The sequence below is a fragment of the Rasamsonia byssochlamydoides genome (assembly GCF_041956645.1).
Source record: "Rasamsonia byssochlamydoides strain NRRL 3658 unplaced genomic scaffold VTN77scaffold_54, whole genome shotgun sequence".
In the NCBI taxonomy this organism is placed as follows: Eukaryota; Fungi; Ascomycota; class Eurotiomycetes; order Eurotiales; family Trichocomaceae; genus Rasamsonia; species Rasamsonia byssochlamydoides.
The window spans coordinates 116,481-138,588 of NW_027192437.1; the positions used below are offsets into that span (position 1 = coordinate 116,481).

Sequence of the window (22,108 nt, forward strand, 5' to 3'; positions counted from 1 at the left end):
AGCTGCAGAAGAACCACCACAGGGCATTGCGTGTCAGACAACAGGTCTCTTTACTTCCTGTTTCCCGGCGACGGTATCATGCGTGATGCCACGGTCGACTCGTCTCGTCGATCAGTCGAATGCAGTCGAGAACGACAATGAAGCCCCTTCCCAGCAATCCGTCCAGCGCCCTGACTGGTGGCTGCTGCTGCCCAAGAAGGAGCAGCTGTCTGTCGTTCGCGTATGATGGCACTGGTGTAACCTAACCAATTCCCTCCTCCGGAATACAACCAGCGTCAATTGAGAGCGCAGTCAATCGATTGTCAGTAAATTCTAGATCGAGCTGCAGTTCGTCATCGAGCAAAACGGCTGCAAGGTATAGAACAGATGCTATGGATGTACCATTAGTTAGTCGTCGCCGCGTCCATTGGTTCAGGGCAAAGGAGTCCGATTGGAGATGTAAGGAAGCGATTGATATCAATACCAACCAAGGCTTCAGAACAATTGAAAAGGAGAGAAAAAATGGTCTCTCCTGTCGTTGAGACGCGTCTGGTCTGTGGTGGAAGCCAGGATTTAGGATTACGGATAACGGTCTTCCTAGTTCGGGGAAGAGGGAGATGGCCTCAGGTGACTGCAGCGTGGCTGGCGAATGACGACGCTCGGGCTGCGCAGGTGGCGGAGGGAGCCATCATGATTCCCGCGTTGGGATCTCCCCTGGCGCATAGAACGGTCGTTAAACGTCGTCATACACCGCAATCTCCACGCGCTGAGGACTATCACAAGGGCCTGGACTGGCGGTCCTCGAAGCATGCCATCCTTCTAGCTCCGATGCGCAAGACGGTGAGCACGCGAGGCAGTCATCTCCAATTGACTAATTACTCTAGCACCTCCTGGACAGAATACAGTTGTCCTACGTTTCTGCACTTGCTCTGGTCTACCTGGGCACACGCTTGTTGTACGACTACTCTACGGCAAATCCAATACGAAGTCCATTTCAAGGGAATTGTGTGATCCGACAATGTGGAACTGGAGGGGTTGGGAATCTCTTATCGATTGATCGACAAGCCTCAGACCGTGGAGACAGAATCGCGGGGATGGCCATCAATCTTGGAACACAAGATGACGGATACCAATCGCACGGTTCGCACCTGACCATTGCACCATTGCTTCTATTTCCACGCGGCCAGTAGCTCGCAATAAGACAGCCGCCTGAATTCGGACTCGACGCATTTCTGCTTCCAAGCTAGCTAACTGCCAGAGACTTGTCATGTCCGATATAGAGACAGGTATCAAACTGCAAGATGCGGTGCCCCAGGCTTCCAGTGTCAATGCAACAGAATGAACTCTACTGCCCGTTGTCTTCTCAACCATCCAAATGCAGATTTTCGTCAACTAGAAGAGTGAGAGAAGAAATCGTATTAGTACATCTACCTAGCAGCCCCAGGCCCTGTGTACCCATTATCCGGCAGGTACAGATGTCGCACCGCTCCCTTGGCCGTCAACACCACCAGCCGGATCACACCACCGGAGCTGCCGTCCCATTTGATGGCCTCTCGCAGCGCGTTCTTCACAAATTCGACGCCCTCCTCCTCCGTCATGCCCTCCTTCCAGTGGGCATCGCAGTAGCCGTAGATGTAGGTCGACCCGGACCCGCCGATGGCATACGGTTGCTTGTGCAGAGATCCACCCAGAGGGATCGAGTACACCTGACCGCCGTGTCGCTTATCATAACCCGCAATAATGATGCCCGCACTGTCGAGATTTGTTAGCCCTGACGTGATTAGCGAGAGAGGTCTACTAACCTCAGCAGGTCCTTGTTCTCATAACATAGCTCCTGGAAAAGCGCCGCAGCGGTCTGGGTCGTGGGGGGCTCATCGTTCACGATGCCATACATGCCCAGATGGTATGAGACGATGTCTGCGACAGCTTGAGTGTCGGCGGCGGATCCGGATCGGCAGCACCAGATCGTGTCGTGGACCTGCGTCAGTTTGTCCGTCACTCGGTTCGCGATGTAGGCACCGGTTGTTGTCCGACTGTCCGCTCCGAGGATGACGCCGTCTTTGAAATTTATGGCCATGCTGGTGGATGTTAATATTTGGAACGAAGCACGAAAGTAGTTGAAAAGTAGCTGGAGGACCGCACTCACATAGAGGTTCCGAGGCTGCAAGACAGTTAGTAACGGATGTATCCAAACTTGACGGCTGACACGTACTTGACTTCCCCATTCTTCAAGTGATTCATATCAATGTGAATGCCATCTGAAGTATCATCAGTGGGAATTCCCTTGCTCGATTGCAGTGCTCCTCACCCTCTCCTAGCATGCCCGTGGTCCCGTAGTTGATCATTTTGAAAACCAGAAGTCTGTAGTCGTAATCTCGTAAAGTTCTCTGTATCACAGACTGTGAAGAAATGAAAAGGCTGGAGGAAAGAGGAGAGGTCCAAGGTGGGAGGGTCAGTGAGCTTGTGATGTGATGTGAGGCAGACGAACAACGCGTAGGCGGCGAAGCTGTAGCTCAAGGCGGTGAGAATACAGCCATTCTGATTGGACAGCTCCTCGTCCCCTATCGACAAGTCGACGACATCAAGGCGTCCGTCACCTGCATTCCTATCTAATTCGAAGTCAGCTCGATCCTTACTTAACCAATCCCGCCATCTGAGGCATCCTCTATCTTGTTAAGTCGCGGGGCAAACTCAATCTGCTTCTACTTGCCGCTTCATCTCCATCTCGATCTTGGAGAACACCGATCATTCTCATAGCTGATTACGCGCTGCTCGGCCGGGGCTCTCCGCGGGTACACCCCGCAATGCGATAAACTCATCAGATCAAAGAAGTTCGCTCACCAGATCTTCTTGGCTATCAGTGTTTGCATACCATGGCTGAATCTCCGCCGCCCTCCCCGTCGTGGAATATCGCCGCAATGGCAGGCAGCGCCGTCCAATATCTGCGACTGCCGGTGCTAGCTTCGTCCGGCATGGCGGTGCTTGCCAGTGGGCTGTTGTATTTCAAGCAGAAGTACGCTCGACCTTTGGCTCAGCTGGATTCACTTTGAGTTGAAAGACGGCAGACTGACACGATCTAGTGAACTGATCTACCCTCGCAATGTGCCGGTGGATGCTCGCACCAACGTCCCCAAGCCCACCCAATTCGGAATCACCGACTACGAAGATCTGCAGATTCCTACGCCAGACGGCGAATCACTTAATGCTCTGTTTATCCGTCCAGCGAACAAACGCTTTGCGCGCGAAATTACGATCTTGATGTTCCACGGAAACGCTGGGAACATCGGCCATCGGATCCCCATTGCCAAAGTGCTTGTCGAAACGGTTGGTTGCAACGTTCTGATGCTCGAATATCGCGGATATGGCTTGTCGACGGGAGTACCCAATGAAGCTGGCCTGAAGATCGACGCGCAGACGGCACTCGACTATCTCCGCCAACGGCCTGAGACGAAGAAGACGAAGATCTTGGTGTATGGACAGAGTCTGGGCGGGGCGGTAGCTATCAACCTTGTTGCAAACAACCAGGAGCAAGGGGATATAGCGGGGCTGATCCTGGAGAACACCTTCCTCTGCATTCGGAAGATGATCCCAGCGTATGTACAGACATAAGACAGAAGCTGAGCAGAAGCTGACTACTGCTAGTGTCTTTCCGCCAGCCCGCTATATCGCGCGCCTGTGTCATCAATACTGGCCCAGCGAAGATATTCTCCCAAAGATCACAGAGGTTCCGATACTTTTCCTCAGTGGATTGAAAGACGAGATTGTTCCGTATGTTAGACCCTGGAAGATGATATTCTTCTGTTACGACTAGACTAACATCTTCCAGACCATCCCACATGTCCCAACTATACGCTCTATGTAAATCTCCGCAGAAGGTGTGGCGAGAGCTCCCGAACGGGGGCCACAACGACAGCGTCGCCGAGCCGGGTTATTTCGAGTACATCCATGCCTTTGTCATGGAGTATGTCGTTGACTAGGAGGCGACCTTTCTTCTTTCCTCATCTTGCATATCGTATCGCTCTACTGTATTCCCATACATACCCTCCTTTCGGCGTTCGCATCACCTTCACCTTCACCTTCGTGTTTTTCTATCTATCCCCCTCCTATCGACACCAAATGCATCAAAGAAGATACCCCTGGGACAGAAGGCCTGCATACCTATCATCGCAGAATACGATTCGATTGTACTGTATTGGGATTGTATTGGGGATTTTCTGCCTGAAACCGGAATGTGATTTATTTGATCTCCTCAGAAGCAGAAGCAGAGGGCAGATCTTGTGTCGTCTTGTCTTGACTGGACTGGACTGGACTGGACTCGACCTTGACCGGACCTTGACTGGATCTGGATTTGAACCTGGAAGTGGACATGGAAGTGGACATGGACATTCTACTGTACTTATAAAACCTTGCAGTCCTAATTTAATTTGTTCATTTAATTTATGACATGGCAGTGACTGTGCTTGCTTTCTTTCTTGCGCTTTCTTTTCGGAGTACTTTCCTGCTGTTCCTGCTGTTCCTGCCGTTCCTGCTGTTTGCTGTTATGGGCGTGTCTGCCTCTCTCTCCTCCCTTTTCCTTTTCTTTTCTTTTCTTTTTTTTCTTTTTTTTTCTTTTTTGCCACATGGATGTATCTACGGTGCGACGCATCAGATCAGGCACAACAGGTAAAAGGGTCAAGGTCAAGGTCAAGGTCATGAGAGACTGACTGCCTGCCACATAATGGAGTGTCTTTTTGTCTTTTTTCTCTTCCTTTTTTTTTCTACCCAGGTACGGTACGGAGGCTCATAAAACAGGCAAAAATGAAAATGTCTTTTTATGTCATGTTAATGTGTAGTGTCAATTAGTGTCAAACGTGGTTGTAATATATAATATGGTCATGTTGGCGCAGCCGATACCTGGTTCGGCTTCACCAAGAAGCTGGTGTCATGGTGCCTCTTTTTGGCCGGGTCTGCAACAGATCAGATATATATATGGGGTTACGTGGTTACTTATGTACGCTCTACACCTGCCCAGTGCTATGTAGTAGTGTAGCATTCATTCATCTCATTCCTATAGTATAGTATAGTACACATACAGTACATGAACACGGTATATAATATATCTATCGTTCCTCAAGAAAAATGGTTAAATCAAATCCTCTCCGCCTCCTCCATCAACTCCTCCACCCTGAACCCCTCAACATCCCCTCTCGTAAACATCCTCAGCAACTCTCCCTTGCGGCCGCTCCCCTGGCCACCAAAGTCGTAGAACCGCTGCACACAGCTGACCAGCCAGCTTGCCTCGGACACCGACACGCCCCGGTCCGGCACCACCTGGCCGTGCATGAGCACGAGGCCCTTTTCGTCGGCGAGGTCCAGGTGGTGCGTCACTGTTGTGTGGGGCTGAGCGTATTCGCCGTGCAGCTTGTAGGCTGCGAGATGCGTGAAGGCGATGGTGGAGGTGTGTGTGTTTGCCGTTGGCGTCGGCGTCGTCGTCGACGACGGTTTCGGCACTGCTGGGGTGGCAGGAGGATGGAAGCCCCATTGCAAGAAGTGGATATCGGCGCCTGCGGCAGATTGTTCCTGGCCATCTTTACCACCATCATTATTATTATTATTATCCGTCGCGATCTGCGCCTGCCTCGGCAGCGGCAGAATAAACTGCGGATGCGACCGCGCCGCCGCCGCCATGCGCTGGTACGTGTCGAGCGGGATAACGGCGCAGATGGAGTGCGGGTTGTTCGCGTGGCGTAGACGCCATAGCGTCTCGATCTCCTTTTGTGGCAGCGTGAGGATCTTTTCGATGTCGAGGTACGCGCTGAGCGGCTTGATGCCTGGTGTTCCGGTCGTGGCTTTTGCGGCTGCAGCTACGGCTGAAGATGAGGAGGAGGGGGAGGAGGAGGAAGAAGAAGAAGATAGCGCCGGAGGTGGTGCTGACGCAGATTTCGACTCTGCACTGCGTGCAACAGAAACAGCCTCAGGAATGGCAGACGCCTGGCGGCGGTACTCCGAGATCTTATCCTTGTAGGCTTCTTTCAACTTCTCGATTGAATCGTGGCCCTCCCTGAGAAACAAATGTCAGTCAGTCAGTCGATTGCGACAATCAATGTAAGGAAGTAAAGCTCACTCCTTTGCCTTCCGCTGCAGCTTCTCCTTGTACTTCTCCAGGACGTGGTCAGGATCGCGATGGGTGGCGAGGAAGCGCACGTCGTGTACCTGCGCCCATCGTTTCTGCTGCACCCGGCACAGGCGCGAGTTGCCCCTGAAGAGGCTGTGGAATCGAGGGGATCGGAGGGACGACATGGCGTGCTGTCTAGGAGGAGTGATCAGAGATAAAAAGAGGTTAAAGTATGGAGTCACTAAGAGCGATTCAATTGACTTCTCCGCGCCCGCAGTCTCTGCTCCGGTTGGGCGCCTCCGGTGGTTGGTTGGTTGCCTTCCGCCGGCCTGACAGAACCCTAACTAAATCAACGTCTGATGTTATTATTCAGAAAAGCCAACCAGAAGTGTTTTGATTATCGCCTACACGTGCTGCTGAAAAAAAAAACCCCAGCTTGCTACAAAGAGCTGGTTTGTGGAGAAGTCTTCCCTGGTTGACACGTCCCAAACTTTTTCCCTCTAGGCAGTGATACTCCAGCTTCGACTGAACACGTTGCCTTACCGTACTGTCCATGGCCCTGTTGCCTGATCATTGTCTCTTCGCGACCAGTATTACTGCTAACGAACAGCTTCTCGCTGGACATGAGATGTATGGTCATTTGCGCGCCATAAATATGAGAGAATTTTCTCCGTAGAACCAACAAGTCGAAGGAACAGATCAGTGGATATCACGGCCAGAATGTGTCGTTCCAAGCGCTTTCCTCGCGAGATACCTATTTAGGCTTCTTAGGGTCAACATTGTGTCAACCTTTGTTGACCAAGGGATGCAGAAAACTCGGCAAACTTCCCAAGACTGTCTCTGACAGACCGATTACACCTTGACCTGAGACTTTTGGTGCCTCATTCCATGCCACATTTACAATGAGTCGACGACAGCATCATGTTCTCTACTACCACCGATATAGCGTTGCTTCATTTGGAATATCTCATTCACAATGTCCAAGGAACCGACAGATGACTCGTGCCGCATTTGCGGGAACTTCCTGCACAATAGTATGACAGTCGAGGTGAAGAATCCCCGGTATATCGCGCACGGCATCCCGCGAATTCTAGACGATGACCCCAGTTCGTTCTCGTCGTTTGACAGGGAAAGCTCAGCGAGAAATACGAAGGGATCTTATCGTAGAAGCTATGTTTGTTTGCACTCTTATTTTTTTTCTGCTCTCGTATGTGCTTGCTTGCTGATGAGATGAAATCTAGGATTACTTCAAGCAGGACAGTACTTTGTCTGATGCAGCAGCTACTGCAACCACGTCCAACCCGGATCGCCAAATGGAGATCCTTCAGCCCGGGATCATCTGTCTGCAGGCGCCGCCGAACGTCTTCTCCTCCAACAAGCGGAGCATCGATGAAGCCCCTGGATGTTACGTCCATACGAGCTGTTGGCATCTGCTGGAAGCGACGCTCGGGCCGATCCAACGAGCCGAGATGCCGCTGGCGGTGCAGAGCCTGAAGTCCGCTCCGCGCAGGCATTCGTAAAAATGACAGCAGAAAACAGACCCTATGGAATGCGAGCCGATCAGGAAGATCATGCGCAGCCGTATCGTCAGGGAGGAGCGGCAGGAGACGGCGTCCTCGCCGATGCGCAGCGCACTGATGATCCTGCCCTGCGACGTAATATACATGATCCTCGCGCGTCTCGACAAGAAGGATCTTCGAAATTTTCTCGACTTGCATAACCTGCGGCTGCCGGCGTCCTTCTGGAAAGCAGTCCTCCCTGCTGAACTATTCGTCGAGGTCGAAGACTATCCTTAAAACAAGATCGATTTTCAGACGCTTTACTTCAAGGCTCAGAAATATCTTGCCCGGAAGGATGCACTTGCACTTAAAAATCGCGCCAAGATAATCAAGCGTCTACAGATTATCAAGGAGAATTATTTCCTTGCTGTTGGAGGGAGGAGGAGACCATCCACTTATATCGCCGACTGGGACGTGTGCCTCAAGTGGCGCGGCGCGCATCGTTTCGACACCGCTGTACAACAGATCTCCCAGCCGAAGTAAGTCAGTATGGTATGCTTGTATTTCCATAGAGAAGGACAGAAAGGTCCGGACGAGCAGGAGGAGCAGAAGGATCAGGAGGGGGAGAAGAACAGCCTGTTTGTCCTCAGCGGCATCGTCGTCCTTCCCGGTCTACACACTTTAGGGTACTATCTGAACGACACGACAAATTCCAGCGAAACCTGCATTACGATGGACGTGAATCGCGAGCTCCGCGGCATGATGGTGCTGATCGACGAGATTGGAATCCGACAGATAAAGCTCCTCTATCCTGGCAAACAGCCATCGCGATGGATATGTCCGGAGACGCCAGTGACAATGGCCATGAAAAACACCTCCCACAAGTTTAATAAGAATAAGTCACCCCCAAGCAAGCGAGTCAAGCAAGCAATTGAACCCGCTGTTGGGATGGTGTATTACAAGGATAGTCCCGAGCAGGATGTCACGCTTTGTGCTATGATGGATGTAAGAACTACCTGTCTACGACCGGTATCTCTTCTCTCTCTCTCTGAAAGCTAACTAGCCGCTTTCTCGCCAGGAAACCAAAATCATAGCAATCGGGTCAATCATGCCCTCTGGACATTCCCTCAGCAGCAGCTAGCACTGCTCCCAGCGCTTAGCCCTGCAGGGACAAGAACAAGAACAGGAACAGCAGCAGAAACAGATACAGCAACACGCCTGCCTCCGCACAACCCGCCTCTGGCGCCCCGACCTCCCCCCAGCGGATCTCAATCTCAACGATGCGCAATTCATCCACTCGCCACAAAACGCCCGGCCGTATCCGGAGCTGCAGTCTGCAGGGAACTATCTGAGCTATTTCCTCTTCTACAACTACAGCAACAGCAACAGCAACAACAGTCAGAAACAAGGCCAACCCGGTCATCCGACTCTGACAGAGGTAATAGGCTACAGCACCAACCCGTTCTGTCTGAGACTCGTCTATAGCAATCGGCAAACACGCACCTGCCCATCAAACCCCTCCCCATCATCCTCGTCGCCATCCTCATCATCGTCAAAAACCCCCACCCGCTAAAACCGAAACCTAACCATCAACCTCAACCCCAGCCCCACCGAGCACGAGCACGAGCACGAGCACGATCGCCAGCGCCAATGCGAGCGCTTCACAAAAGTCTCCATCCACCGCGACGCTCCACCGCAAGCAGCAAGATCGTCCTGTTCACCAACCTCAACCGGAAAGTCATCGCGGGCCGGTTATCGCGGCGCGCGCCGGAGGGAGAGGAGAATGTGGGCGTTTATTGGGATGTGGATTTTGGGGTGGGGATTATCACGAGTTCTTCGGAGGGGGTGGATGCTTTGGTGCAGGAGAGGGTGGTGAGGAGGAGGAGGAGGAGGGGGACGAGGGCTAGTGGTGGTCACATTGATAATCCTGGGTATTCTTGATGGATTGATTGATGGATGGATGGATGGATGGATTTGATTGCGATATGATCTTCTTTGACGAGAGGCAAAGTCTGATGCACGGACGGATCGCGTGCTCTTTAAAAGAGAAAAAAAATAATAATAATTGGTTTGAAGAATTCATTCTTCTCATTGCTATCAGCTACTACTATTCATCAAATTCATTAATAAATAAATCTGCTTGTAATGCTTCTAATTCGCCAGCTTCCATTAGAGGTACTAGTTCCAGTTCCAGCTCTTAGTCAGCCAAAATAAATAGTTACATCATCATCATCATCTCCATCAACATCTCCTCAGCATACATGTTGCTAGACAATCCGACTTTCCGGCGGCCCAAGATAACTATGCCGCTCCCCGCCAAAATCAATGACAATCTTCTCAAACACCACGCCCGGCTCCAGCGCCCAGAGCTTAAGCGTGTGCGCCGATCCCGTCCCCTCGGTGTCGCTGCTGTTGCCGTTAAACCCCCGGATGAGGTACGACGTCTTCGATGTCCAGACGTTGTTCGACACGGCCGTCGGCCAGTCCGCTGGATACGTGCCTAGCACCGTGCTCGGGACGTATTGCACCGTCTGGAAGTTGTCGTCGTCGTCGAAGGACAGCGCGTATCGCAGAGGTCGGTCCGGGTCGACGTTCAGAGATGGCCCCAAGTACAGCGTGATGTTGACCGTGCTGCCGTTGGCCGCTGGGCTGAAGAGGTACATGTCGTACTCCAGTCGGGGAGAGGAGGGCGCCTCTTGCGAGGGCGCGTTGACGGGCAGCAAGGTGACGCCCGACAGCGTCCGTCCGTATCCCGGGATCACGGCGTAGGAAACGTTTGCCGTGGACGTGTTGCGCGTCGCGTGCTGCGCCTCGATGCTAACAACTCCGTCCGACTCGACAAACCCGTGGAATGACGATGGCACGACTGTCTTGTTCACAGGAAGCTGGACCACTGGCGGCGAGTAGAAGTGCCCCCAGTCCCCAGTCGGGTAGGTGCCGTTCGGGATGGTGATGTTGAGCGATACAAGACTCGACCCGAGAGGAGCGTTGTCCCAGTCAACGGAGACGTTCACGCGAAGATCAGTGGTGCTTCCGTTTTTATACACGTAGATGAAGCCGGACGACGGTGTCACTTTCACCCAGGAGACGTTCGGTGTGATCTGGAACGGGAAGCTTTCCGTTGCGCGAGAGTAGATGTCAATCCAGCGCGCCGCCGGCCCGTATGGATCGATGGGTGGCAAGGTCAGGACATCGCTCGACAAAGCGTGGTATTGATCGTCTCCAGGAACGGAGGCATTGCTCCCCTCGACGGAAATGCCCATTGGGCCTGCCAGACTATCCTCCAGCAGTTGAGCGTACTGCAGCGGAGGAAGAGTGTTTCTCATCGGCTGCTGCCTATACCAGCATCAGCGAGTTCAGTCAGCAAGTGATGCATCATGACAGTGAAATGCTCACCAGTAAAGGTAGCCCAAATGCGTCTGGTCCATGATATGGTTCCACTTGCCATTCAGCAGCTTGTGATACGCAACCGTCAAGTCATGGTCATCTTTGAACAGCTTCATAGCCTTGTCTGCCATTGCATTCGTGCTTGTCCGTCTTTGAGCTGCATAAAGATTATTCTTCGCTGCCGTGACATGGATCTCGGTTACGATATGGCCGGCCATGCAGGGCTGCAATACAAGCTCAAAGAACGATGGCTTGGCAGCCTCGCTGAGTCCACGATACACCTCCTGAGCATCGCGGACAAGAGCCTCCCACTCACTCACCACCCTGTCAGCCTCGTTGTAGTTGATGAGACTAAAAGTACTCGGCGTGATGAGCTCGAACTTGCGTCTGGCGGCGTACTGTCCGTATCTGTTGACTATATCCGCGACCTTCCCGGCAACCGCCGCCCCAAATTCACGAGTAGCCCAGAGGTTGAGCCACCGGCTGGTGCTATCTGGGTCAGACCAGAGCGGTGTGTCGTAGGCCAAGTCTAAGAAGTGGCTTGTTGGGATTTCCTGGCGAGTCATCTCGTCAGTATATACGATCGTTTCGCGATCACTACAATGGAGGGCTACACACCAATCCTTTTATGTCCCCAACATTCACGATCCAAATCCGCCTTGCCTGACGTTCGTAAGCGAGATGCATCTGTTCCCATGTTTTCTGCAACGAAATGGTGTTGATCCACTTGTAGTCCTGGGGGTCCCCGACGTAGTCGAAGTGGTAATAAACGCCAGCACCGCCAGACCGTGCCGTCTCATTGCCAATCGGCAGCCGCTCGATGTTCCCCCAGTTATCATCTGCCCACAGTAGGGTGATGTCGTCCGCTACACGCAGTCCATCCTCGTAGTAGCCGCCCACTTCCTTGTAGAGACACCACATCTGCGGGATCCACGAGATATTCGTCGTGTTGAAGACATCGGCGAGGATTTGCTCTTCCGCGGCGACGACTTGCGCGAGGACCGAGGCATTGAGCGTGGGTGACGCCGTGTCACCGAGACCTCTCATACCCATGGTATAGATGACCTCGTAATTCTTTGACCTCTCGACGCCTTCTTGCAGGAACTCATAGACGTTTTTCGAATTCGTGACCCAATTCCATGGGCCCTGGAGAAGCAAGCTCTGCTCCAGAGTCCACCGCATCAGGGGCTCCGTGTGGCTGGTTCCAATGACCACACCATACAATTCCGCTGTAGGGAAATTGCGTGTATCGTCGAGCGCAAAGATATTCTGCCATTCTGCCGGCCACAGGTAGTTGGCTCTCAGCCGCAACAGCAGTTCGAACACGTGTGCGTAGAAGTCGGCGTTGAAACCAGGCCCATTGGAGGGTGGATCGGAAGGTGGATAGTTATCTTCGACCTAGTTGGTCAAGGCAGGCGCCTCGTCGTTGATGAAGAAGCCACGATATTTGACCGATGGCGAGCCCTGGACTTTCTTCGTGTTCAACGCGTAGATCTCCTGGTGCTGGGCCGGCGCCACATCGGCGAACCAGTACCATGGAGACACCCCAATCTGTTCCGAAATGTCGTACAGCCCGTAGATGGTTCCGCGCTTGTCGCTGCCACTGATGACCAACGCCTGAGATATGCCTGGGATAGGATTGTCCACGATTTCGGTCTGGAATGCCTCCCATTGGCCCTCGGTCGCGGAGACATCGATTTTGCCAGACTGCACCAAGAAATTGATGAGACTGGAGTTGCCAATGGTGCCGGCAATGATGACGGGACCGTTATTCGATACTGCTGACGACGCTACGGTGCCATTGATCACTGTCTTTGTCAGGTTTGTTCCAGTAACACGTCCAAAGTCTGCAGCAAGGTCACCGGCTGCTCTTAAGACTGCGGGCCAGTCGGCTGAATCAAGAAGAATCGTTCCAGCTGGGGTCCCTGGGCCTGCCAGCTTCAGGTTTCCTTGACTGTAGTTGAAAGCAATGACAGGCTGTTGTCCAAGGGCATGTGCTGTCCCCCATAGGGAGAAGCACCCCACGATGAGACTCGAGAGAATCATCTTCACACAATGAAGACTCCCCTCTTCTGAAGTCAACCTTCCCAGGGGTAATTCAAACCCGCGAGCGCAGATCCCTTTAAATAGGCAGCCGGTTCATCGGCACGGACGTCTGGTAGAATTGACATCTTCGTTCACCACGAGGGTCCCGGCCCAGTTCACCTCTCCTTTTTGCGGAAAAATTGCACCTCTCTATATTACCAATTCCGACCCAAGGATACGTCATCTGGGCCATGTGTCGAGGTATATCCGATCAAGATAGCGGTGTGTTTCCCCACAAAATATTGTTTTAGGCTAAATTGACAAGAAACAAGCTTTCCGGATGGAGTACCCCAGGAATTGGCAAGCTTAGTTCGCCATTGTCGGGGTGACGTCTAAACCTTCGGTCCGCCTGGCCGCCATACGGAGTATAGCTCTACCGGAAATTCGAACGATGTCCACCAAAATCCGTGCCTTGGAAACCTGCAGGAAGAATCATACATGCAAAGCGTGAAGTCAGTGTACACGCAAGAAATGGGGCATGGAAGACCATAGAATTCCACTCCTCGACTTGACAACAGATTCAAAGCATCAGCAACTAAATTTCATGATTAGCGTATGGAGTACTCCGGATATTCCCCGGTCCGCTAATTTCCCCGCATTCTGTGCTGTCCATTGGAGCCCCTGGAGATATTGCAAATGAACTGCTTCAGAGGTCAGCAAGCAGAGCATGCCACCTTTGAGAGCATGGAAGGCTTCGATCAGATAAATGAGCCATTGGCCTGTGATGTGGTGAGAAACTAACACCAACACCAATGGAGGTGCTGCGGTAGCACAAAATATATATTTTAGTTTCAATTTCAGTGAAACTGACTGAACAGTAGAATCAGTTCTCCGCCAAGTTTAAATTCAACAATATGAACCAGACAAAGGTAGAAGCCTCCGCGGGAACAACTTCTGTAAGCAATGTTTGTTTTTGAGAAATGAACCCACTTATTCTGGTGGTAGACAAGAAGGCAGGAGCTGGAAGACACCACGTGAGGGAATGACTAAGCTACACCACGTGTAGGAACCATCCGTACTCCGTAACTTATCATCTCATCCCAAGATTATCCCAGCTGGTTACCTTTGTACCTCTCTCTTTCCCCCTCTTCTTGTACTCTAGTCGAGTTGTTATATTGTCGCTCTTTTCTTGGCATTTTTTTTCTTTTTAATTTCTTTGTTTGATGGTTCCCAATTCTGTGTAATTATTCCTTCCAATTGTCTCCTCTCGCCCCTTTTCTCTACACCAGCCAAGTCAGCGAGCATGGCGGCCCGTCCGACCACACGTCTCCTCCTCTTCAGTGCCATTGCCGTTTTCTTCCTCGTCTACCTCATTTTCCTTCATCCCGAAGGTCCGCCCAGTCCGGCGAAACGCGCTCCTGGACATCTCGAGAAAGCCTCGACCAACTTCGTGATCGAAGATGACATTCTGAAGGGCACCGTGGTGATGCCGAAATTGGGAAATGAGACTGCCAAGTAAGCCGGCTGCAGTCATCCTCGTGCAATTGAAGCACAACACGCTGATGGGCGGGATTACCTCACAGAGCGGAGCTGGGTCGGGCCACGTGGAAGTTCTTTCATACAATGATGGCGCGATACCCCGAAAACCCCACGGAGCAGGAGCAGGAGGCGCTTCGCTCCTTCGTCTATCTATTTGCGCGATTATATCCATGGTAGGCGGAGGCCTCACACTGTACGGTGGACTTGGAGACTAATTCCGTCGCCAGCGGCGAATGCGCATCTCACTTTCAAGCACACCTGAAGAAATACCCTCCCCAAGTCTCGTCGCGCAATGCTGCGGCTGGATGGGCCTGTTTCATCCACAACGAGGTCAACCAGATGCTGAACAAACCCATCTTTGACTGCAATAAGCTGGGCGACTACTACGACTGCGGGTGCGCGGAAGACGAGGACGAGACCCAGTCATCGGCGAAATCGGGCGATGAGGGTGACAAGACGGGCGGTGTCGGAGGAAGAAAACAAGCCGATGCAGGAGCTAAGGATACGAGCCTTGCCGTGGAGATCACCAAGGAACCGTGAGTCGGGCCCTTCTGCCGTCTGTCGCCCGGCATGGATAACTGACTAACCGTCATAGTCTTACACGGGGTGGATAGAAAGAAAGATAATAGTTGATTTACTGCATGTCTTGATTCTCGTGATTCGGTCAGAACAGAGTACCACCCTTGCCACATTTCAGCTGCAGGATGGCTGGAGAAGCCCTGGCGGACCATGTCAGGCACCCAAAGCGCGGGACTGGTGCCCCCCTCTCTTTCTCTTTCTCGGAGGTTGATACCGAGCACGCATCCAAGAATTGACCCCTACACCCTCTTCTATGGTAGCTCGATTTAGCTTCAGAGGTTAGGGCCTGATTCCAGATGGGGTGAGATAATGGAGGTGTACTCTATGCTGGATGAGGAACTGCCCGCATTCGCCAGAGGGCCATTGGTCCCATGACTCGCGATAGTCTGCATCGGAGCGCTTGACGAGCGAAGCGGCTTCCCGACGATGTGCGCGGCAGATTTGCCGGTCTTCTATTCCCAGCCTATGACAGGGTTCGCGACTGGATATGACAGCTTTGTAAAGGGATAGAGGACAGGAATTTGGGTAACAATGCAATCTGCGGACACCACCAGGGCGCCATTAGTTGGTTGCTTTCACGTGCAACGATCACTTGACACTGCCAAGACAGGATATCGCCCGCCATCGCGATCTATACGAGGTAGAATCTTTATCTACTGTAGTTGATGCTCCGTATTCTGCCATATTGACAGCGATAGAAACGCGCCATCAAGGGAAGAAATACGTATGCTCCTTTCTCTGGACAGTGGGGATATATTGCGATCATCATCGTAGACGCCGGGCACAGCTGCAGGGTGTTCTTATTATATCGCACGCCAGTTAGCCTGATCGTCAGCCCGCCGCACCAACTCTCCTCTCGTCCTGTCACGGGCCAATAACCGGATGGAGGGGGGTGAGTCTGCGCACAGGTGGTTGGGTGATTGCCGCACGAGGCCATGTATCTTGTCTCCTGACTCTCGTAACGAACCAGGTGTCCTCCCGGGCACCGTCGAGGTTGGCCAGGATGCTGTTAGTTCTTTATTTGCGAGCAGCTCTGGTTGGTGGAGGGCAGTCTCAGGTGTCGCGTACACAAAACCTCCGACACGGTCTGATGGCTGATGGCTGATGGCCCCAGGGGGCTACAAAAAGTAAACACGGCAGGTCGCGCCTGCTCCTCTCGGCGACAATCCTGTATACTCGATTTCTCTTAAGAGGGACAGCAATTTGAATCATTCGATCACCCTTGATCTCTTCTGCTTGTGCCGTGATCGGCTCTTATCCTTTTCCCCGCGTTTGATCGCGTTGCTTCAGTAGGGCAAGAGCCCTGCCCCTCCGCAAGGCAGAGCCGGCGCCCTGAAACAGGACTAGCGCCGCATGCAGTTCCCCTCCGTTCGATTCCAATTATTTTACGCGCCAAAAAAAGAATAAACACGAAGACGCGCTCCAGACGGGGTAAGAGAAAAAAGAAAAAAAAAGGAGACGTGAGTCGGAAAAAGACCTCAGGCCTTAAAAGATTTGCTCCCCACTTCTATCTAACTTTCGAGTTTTCTGCCTGAATTTACACTCGCCAAGCCGCGTCGTAATTTTCATTATTCGTTTTTTGACCGCCTGCCTCATCTTGCCGGCATCACTTTTCTTTTCTCCCCCTGCATTGGGCAAGGAATCCACATCTGACAACTGCCTCACTAATACTGTTGTTATCCCAATCGATTTCTCGTTATTTGACTCTCTTCGACTCGCAGCGCCGCTTCCGCTGACTCGTCTGCCTGGCGGCCCAACTGCCCGGGGCAACCTGCGCTGGCGCCTGAGAACCGGTGTCGATAATCAAGGCTTAGTACCGAGCTTGTTTTTGTTACAACGGGGCGACCATGGTGTCGTTCCAATGCGAGGTGAGTTGGTTGCATCAAAGCAAAACATCAACGCGTAATTGCTGACCTTCTCGCATAGGCGTGCGGCGATGTCCTCACCAAGAAGAAGCTGGATCCTCATCGCGGGCGATGTCGCGGCGCCTACTTTACCTGCATCGATTGCATGGTCACCTTCCAGGGCACGGATTACAGAGCGCATACGGTACGACAACTGTTCTGTTTAGTCATGGCTGGTCTTTTTTCTTTGCAACATTCAGCGCACGCGATGAACGGTGGTGTAAAATGACCTTCTTGCTTAGAGGCTATTTGGCAGTGGAAGCATCGCAAGCCTACCCGACTAGTCTAGCTGCAACTTGATGCCCATTGCGCCCGATTGTTACCCGATTGGTGTTGCGAGAGGGTCTAGAGCTGCCGTACCTGGCATGATGCGCTGTTGGGTTCAGATTTTGCTTTTCGACCTAGCCAGACTCCATTGGATGAGGCTAACGATCCTTCGTGCAGTCATGCATGACTGAGGAACAGAAATACCAGGGTGCCCTATATAAGGAGAAACCGAAGAAGCAGAAGCAGCAGCAGCAGCAGCAGCCCAAGGCAGCTGACAACTCGAATGCCAAAAACAACGACGCCCAAAGCTCCAAGAACAACAAACCTCGCCACCCCTACGTGGAAGACGCTCCTGATGCAGACGATCCCCAATCGAAGCAACCTCCTCCACCGGCCCCGACTCCTCCGCCTGCCGCGACCACCGAACCCCCATCGACAACAGTGGCTGCCCCCGGAGAAAATAAAGTCAACGTCTTCGACTTCCTCGTCACGGACCCAACCCCGAATGCGTCGCGAGTGTCACTGGGTGGATCCAAGGAGCAGATGAAAATGGTCGACGGCGCGCCATCCGTTTTCGAGCCGAGCAAGGCGCTCGCCCGGGTCGACACCGACGTGGATGACGAAGAGAAGCAATACGATATCGCGTACGAGGAGAATGGCTTCTCGTACGGCGCAGAACCCATCAAGCCGTCTCTATATCCAAACCAGACCTCCAACGTGTCCATGGATTTTATGACCCCTGTGCCGAAGAAGAACAAGGACAAGAGCCGTCGCAAGAAGGATGATGGACGCCGTTCACCGGATCCTGGCGAGAAGAACGGAATGAATGGGACAACCAGCGACAAGAAACGGAAGCGCGGCCATGTCGAGGAGCTTGACGTCGCCGCGGCTAACGCACGATACGAGGAGGACACGCCCATGATGGATGCTCCGTCGAGCGTGCAGAACAACGCAGGCACCCCGACGCTGAACCATTCCGGCTTGACGGGAGGCTTGGACCGGATGCTCCGCGATGAGAGGTCGATGTCTTCCGAGTACGAGGACCATACCAACGATGAGCAGGACCCGCAGTCGCCGCTCAAACGCACCCGTCGGGGCGAGAAGGCGACGAGCAACGGCGACACTGGCCTGGGGATCTCGATGAAGGGTCGTGCGGGCCGCATCATCTCGTATCTTGGTGGGGGCTCAGCGGTATCCGGCAGCAGCGGCAGCGCCACGGAGCCGTCGTCCAAGGCGCTCGTCCGGACGCGGCGCAGCTCTTCCGATGAAGGGGAGAAGCATGGTGGCGCGGTGATGCATGTTCGCCGTTCGAAGAAGACGCGCGTGCGACATGTCAGCAACGGCACGTCGGAATCGCACAAGTCGAAGCGGAAGATCAGCAACGGAGATGGCCACTACGAGCAGGCTCGCCGGCTGAAGGCGATCGAATACCATCCGGACGACCGTGACGGCTCGCCGGGTGGTGACGACGACAACCGCAAGATCATCGTCTACCGCCATAGCAAGCTGTCGGACGAGGAGCTCAAACGCGAGAAGGCGAGCCGATTCCTGTCGCTGGTCACGAAGGGACCGGAGAGTCAACGCGGGTGCTCGGTGCACAAGGTGCTGAAGCGGCTGCACCGGGACTGGCCAGAGGAGCGCGACGACGACGGACGAGGACGAGGTCGGAGCCTGTCTGACCGGGAGCGGAAGTATGAGGAGCAGAAGGAGCTGTGGCGGACTCTGCGGCTGAAGAGGAATGATCGGGGCGAGGTGGTTGTTTTTCTAGCTGACTAGTTGACATGATCTTCTTATGCTTGCAATGGAGTTTGGCTATCTACGAGAGTTGACATGACGATGTGTGTGCATCAAAATGTCGCTTCCTGTACTGGAAAACGGACTGGAAAATGGATGTACAACTGTGTTTTTTGCCTTTTATGATGGTGTGTTCTTGAGCCATGTTATGGTAGGATTTGATTTTGCTTGCATTCAGTGGATATCAATGATTTTCTGTTTGATCGATTGAGCGAGGCGCTGGCAGAATTTTCTACATGTTCTTTCTGAGTGAGGACTGATTGATTTACTGGACTGTTACAATTGTACGCGTCCCATGCATGTACTGACTGACTGACTCACTGTATCTGCAAGTTATTATTGATCTTATCAACATTTCTTGAGTAGAATTTATTCTATTTACCCTGATCGATTGACTCTGACCAACTTTCCTAGAGGCATACAATACCACCAGCAGCCAGGATAATAAATAGAATTGGTATGATCCGATTTGCCATTCATTATGCAGCCAGTGTTCTTGCTTCTTGCAGTTTGTTTATTACATACAAGAAATAATAGAGAGGCATACGGAGTACCTGGGTATCTCCCTACCTTAGGTAGATACCTCCTGTACACATAGTTAACAAGTCCCCTGTCTTGCTTCTCTTCCATCTTTGTCTCTTCTCTTTCTTGGTATTACTAGTTTAACTATCAATTGACGGACTCCGAACCTATTCTGATCCATGGATGCCATGAAGATCCAACGGACGCTAAGCAACGCCATCCGCGGGAACCAGCCAGCAACTTTCCATGGTTGAACTTGAGAATCCGGGGTATTAAAATTGCATATTACCGAAGTTAGGTACAGAGTACATACGTTACAATGGATTGATGTCCAGGATTCAATTCAATTTCCAGGCAGAGACAGACATCGATAATATAATATATATCCTCCGTAGTGGGTCGGTTGTTGGGCTGAATTCCCCACATATTATTCTCCGTACGGAGTATTCTAATTATATACCCGCCTGGCGCTTGGGGCTTCTTGCTTGGTGCTTGGGGGCATAGAACAGGGCGAGGCCCGCCAAGATCTTCAAGATCCTTTCAGGATCGGCATCCCGTAGATAACCGGCCCGATCAATGGTCTGATCTAATATTGCAACGCAATCAAGTAGGTGATTTTGATTGATTGAATGACATTGGTATTGACATTGCCCTCCCCTGTCGCGTGGTCGCCCCCGCTTTCAATTCAAGGTATCTATTTATCTAGTGGAGGCCCTTTTCTCTTCTTTAATTAGGGGGAGCACTAAGGTACGGTGGACAACGACTTTCCTAGGTTTAGGCCCGCAATCTTCTCAACATGCAAAAATGAACATGTTTCTTCCATTTGTATTACTGCAAATAGATCATTTACTCGTTAGGCGCTGTACCTGCCGATCAATCCTTCGGCCCGTTGCAGGCAGGGTCGAAACAGGGGAAATTTTTCTAATTAGTTAGGACTACTTCCCTATCTCATCTCGTCTCATTTCAATTCAAGTCTATCTCCGCCCCCCCCCCCCCCCCCCCCCCCCCGGCTGGGGGAAAGAACCCGTCTGTCTGTGCTGGGGAGAGGTTCTCGATGGCCCCAATGTTGCAGATTCGGCCAAAAAGAGGTGCCATGACACCAGCTTCTTGGTGAATCTGGACTGGATAGCGCGCAAACACACAACAGTTTCAAGAAAATATCCGATGGAAGGAAGGGGCCGTTTTGATGACTATCGCAAGGGAATCAAGATCCCTCATGAGATAGCGACCTTTCGTCCATAAAACGGTCGTTGAATCCTCGCCTGGATGAATCTGTTTCATCAGCATCAAGCATAACAAGCAATCAACAAAGAAATCGAAAAAACACACTCTCTACCACAAAACAAGCCTTTCCCTTCATTTCTCTTTCAAAAGCCACTTCTCATCCATCAACATGCGTGTCTCCGTCGCTGCCGTCGTCATCGCCATCCTCTCTGCTACCACCGCGCTGGCCGCGCCCAAAGGCATCAAGGGTGGTTCCAACAACGACAGCGACAAAGGCAGCACCGGCAGTGGCAGCACCAACTCCGGCAGCACCAGCAGCCTCTCCGGCATAACCACCTCCATTGTCTACGCCGCCCAGCAAGGTGGCTGCGACTTCCTTGACTGTGCCGGTGTCATCGCCGCCAGCGCCTGCATCGCCGGCAGTATCGCCACCGTTGATCCGCTTACTCTCGTGGGTTGCGCGGCTGGAGGAGAGCAAGTTGTAAGCAAGCCCCCAAGGAAATCTGAGACACAGAGAGACATAAGTAGATAGCTAACGACCAACTGATACAGATCTGCGGCTGCGCTGCCTGCATCAACGGGCTCGAGAACTTCGTCACTGAGCACAACATCTGCTCTTCGGACTCTGATTCGGACGATTCGGACGATTCGGACTCTTCTTCCAACGGAAATGGGACAACGACGTCATCTTAATAGATAGATAAGGATGGGATTTAGAAGGGTTGGTTTGTTGGTCGAGTAGATTTTGGGTTTTTTTTTTGTCCTTTTCCTTTTTTTGGTTTGATTTTTAACTGTCTTTCTCTTTCTTTTCTTTGGGAAGAGTCTGCTGTACTCTTTCTTTCTCTTTTTCTTTTTCTTTTTTCTTTGGGCGATATTAAAGGAAAGCAAAGGGGAAAGACACATGGGAGCTTTGTAAATAGAAAAACCAAAACTTCGGGATAGACAAGATGGAATAGACTGAACTACTAAACTTGATTTTTTTGTCTTTGTTTTTTTTTCTTTTTCTTCTTTTCTTCTCTTATTATTTTTTAGGGAAAAAAAAACAACATTTCTATCACCAATACCAATCCACAGTAATACACAAAACACATAGTAAGTAAGGAAATAAGGCGTTTATACACCAATTATACAAGCCAGTGAAGAGACGAAGACTGACTATCAAGCCAGAAAAAGAGCTAGCAAGTGCTTTTTTTTTCGAGTCAGTAAGATTCTTGCAAGGACTGCAAAGACAAGAAAATGCGATAGGTAGACTGACCTCAGCTCTGCACATTTAAAGCACATGTGCATGGGCCTGG

General features: G+C 51.9%; 12 protein-coding genes across 12 annotated transcripts; 7 read left to right on the plus strand and 5 right to left on the minus strand.

Moving 5' to 3' along the window:
• Positions 1 to 501: 501 nt before the first annotated feature.
• Positions 502 to 1,321, plus strand: VTN77DRAFT_6915 (uncharacterized protein; the record flags this gene model as incomplete). The annotated part of the gene is made up of 2 exons (XM_069423246.1): positions 502 to 819; positions 1,238 to 1,321. The coding sequence occupies 2 exons, from the start codon at positions 502 to 504 to the stop codon at positions 1,319 to 1,321; spliced, it is 402 nt and encodes a 133-aa protein (XP_069275804.1).
• Positions 1,322 to 1,406: 85 nt separating this feature from the next.
• VTN77DRAFT_6916 (uncharacterized protein) lies at positions 1,407 to 2,324 on the minus strand (the record flags this gene model as incomplete). Its single annotated transcript, XM_069423247.1, has 5 exons — positions 1,407 to 1,731; positions 1,782 to 2,057; positions 2,126 to 2,140; positions 2,192 to 2,237; positions 2,288 to 2,324. 5 exons carry the CDS (start codon positions 2,322 to 2,324, stop codon positions 1,407 to 1,409), a joined length of 699 nt encoding a protein of 232 aa, XP_069275805.1.
• A 528-nt stretch (positions 2,325 to 2,852) lies between these two features.
• Positions 2,853 to 3,956, plus strand: VTN77DRAFT_6917 (uncharacterized protein; the record flags this gene model as incomplete). The annotated part of the gene is made up of 4 exons (XM_069423248.1): positions 2,853 to 2,992; positions 3,060 to 3,572; positions 3,622 to 3,747; positions 3,806 to 3,956. 4 exons carry the CDS (start codon positions 2,853 to 2,855, stop codon positions 3,954 to 3,956), a joined length of 930 nt encoding a protein of 309 aa, XP_069275806.1.
• A 1,150-nt stretch (positions 3,957 to 5,106) lies between these two features.
• Positions 5,107 to 6,258, minus strand: VTN77DRAFT_6918 (uncharacterized protein; the record flags this gene model as incomplete). The annotated part of the gene is made up of 2 exons (XM_069423249.1): positions 5,107 to 6,019; positions 6,083 to 6,258. 2 exons carry the CDS (start codon positions 6,256 to 6,258, stop codon positions 5,107 to 5,109), a joined length of 1,089 nt encoding a protein of 362 aa, XP_069275807.1.
• Positions 6,259 to 7,049: 791 nt separating this feature from the next.
• On the plus strand, positions 7,050 to 7,593 carry VTN77DRAFT_6919 (uncharacterized protein; the record flags this gene model as incomplete). The annotated part of the gene is made up of 2 exons (XM_069423250.1): positions 7,050 to 7,247; positions 7,315 to 7,593. 2 exons carry the CDS (start codon positions 7,050 to 7,052, stop codon positions 7,591 to 7,593), a joined length of 477 nt encoding a protein of 158 aa, XP_069275808.1.
• Positions 7,594 to 8,121: 528 nt separating this feature from the next.
• On the plus strand, positions 8,122 to 8,713 carry VTN77DRAFT_6920 (uncharacterized protein; the record flags this gene model as incomplete). The annotated part of the gene is made up of 2 exons (XM_069423252.1): positions 8,122 to 8,577; positions 8,651 to 8,713. The coding sequence occupies 2 exons, from the start codon at positions 8,122 to 8,124 to the stop codon at positions 8,711 to 8,713; spliced, it is 519 nt and encodes a 172-aa protein (XP_069275809.1).
• A 1,126-nt stretch (positions 8,714 to 9,839) lies between these two features.
• Positions 9,840 to 10,898, minus strand: VTN77DRAFT_6921 (uncharacterized protein; the record flags this gene model as incomplete). Its single annotated transcript, XM_069423253.1, has 1 exon — positions 9,840 to 10,898. The coding sequence occupies one exon, from the start codon at positions 10,896 to 10,898 to the stop codon at positions 9,840 to 9,842; it is 1,059 nt and encodes a 352-aa protein (XP_069275810.1).
• Positions 10,899 to 10,964: 66 nt separating this feature from the next.
• On the minus strand, positions 10,965 to 12,141 carry VTN77DRAFT_6922 (uncharacterized protein; the record flags this gene model as incomplete). The annotated part of the gene is made up of 2 exons (XM_069423254.1): positions 10,965 to 11,513; positions 11,578 to 12,141. 2 exons carry the CDS (start codon positions 12,139 to 12,141, stop codon positions 10,965 to 10,967), a joined length of 1,113 nt encoding a protein of 370 aa, XP_069275811.1.
• A 216-nt stretch (positions 12,142 to 12,357) lies between these two features.
• Positions 12,358 to 13,005, minus strand: VTN77DRAFT_6923 (uncharacterized protein; the record flags this gene model as incomplete). The annotated part of the gene is made up of 1 exon (XM_069423255.1): positions 12,358 to 13,005. The coding sequence occupies one exon, from the start codon at positions 13,003 to 13,005 to the stop codon at positions 12,358 to 12,360; it is 648 nt and encodes a 215-aa protein (XP_069275812.1).
• Positions 13,006 to 14,287: 1,282 nt separating this feature from the next.
• VTN77DRAFT_6924 (uncharacterized protein) lies at positions 14,288 to 15,137 on the plus strand (the record flags this gene model as incomplete). Its single annotated transcript, XM_069423256.1, has 4 exons — positions 14,288 to 14,499; positions 14,568 to 14,696; positions 14,751 to 15,059; positions 15,119 to 15,137. The coding sequence occupies 4 exons, from the start codon at positions 14,288 to 14,290 to the stop codon at positions 15,135 to 15,137; spliced, it is 669 nt and encodes a 222-aa protein (XP_069275813.1).
• A 1,812-nt stretch (positions 15,138 to 16,949) lies between these two features.
• VTN77DRAFT_6925 (uncharacterized protein) lies at positions 16,950 to 19,049 on the plus strand (the record flags this gene model as incomplete). Its single annotated transcript, XM_069423257.1, has 3 exons — positions 16,950 to 16,970; positions 17,029 to 17,151; positions 17,451 to 19,049. The coding sequence occupies 3 exons, from the start codon at positions 16,950 to 16,952 to the stop codon at positions 19,047 to 19,049; spliced, it is 1,743 nt and encodes a 580-aa protein (XP_069275814.1).
• A 1,933-nt stretch (positions 19,050 to 20,982) lies between these two features.
• Positions 20,983 to 21,506, plus strand: VTN77DRAFT_6926 (uncharacterized protein; the record flags this gene model as incomplete). Its single annotated transcript, XM_069423258.1, has 2 exons — positions 20,983 to 21,294; positions 21,366 to 21,506. 2 exons carry the CDS (start codon positions 20,983 to 20,985, stop codon positions 21,504 to 21,506), a joined length of 453 nt encoding a protein of 150 aa, XP_069275815.1.
• Between the last annotated feature and the right edge of the window lie 602 nt (positions 21,507 to 22,108).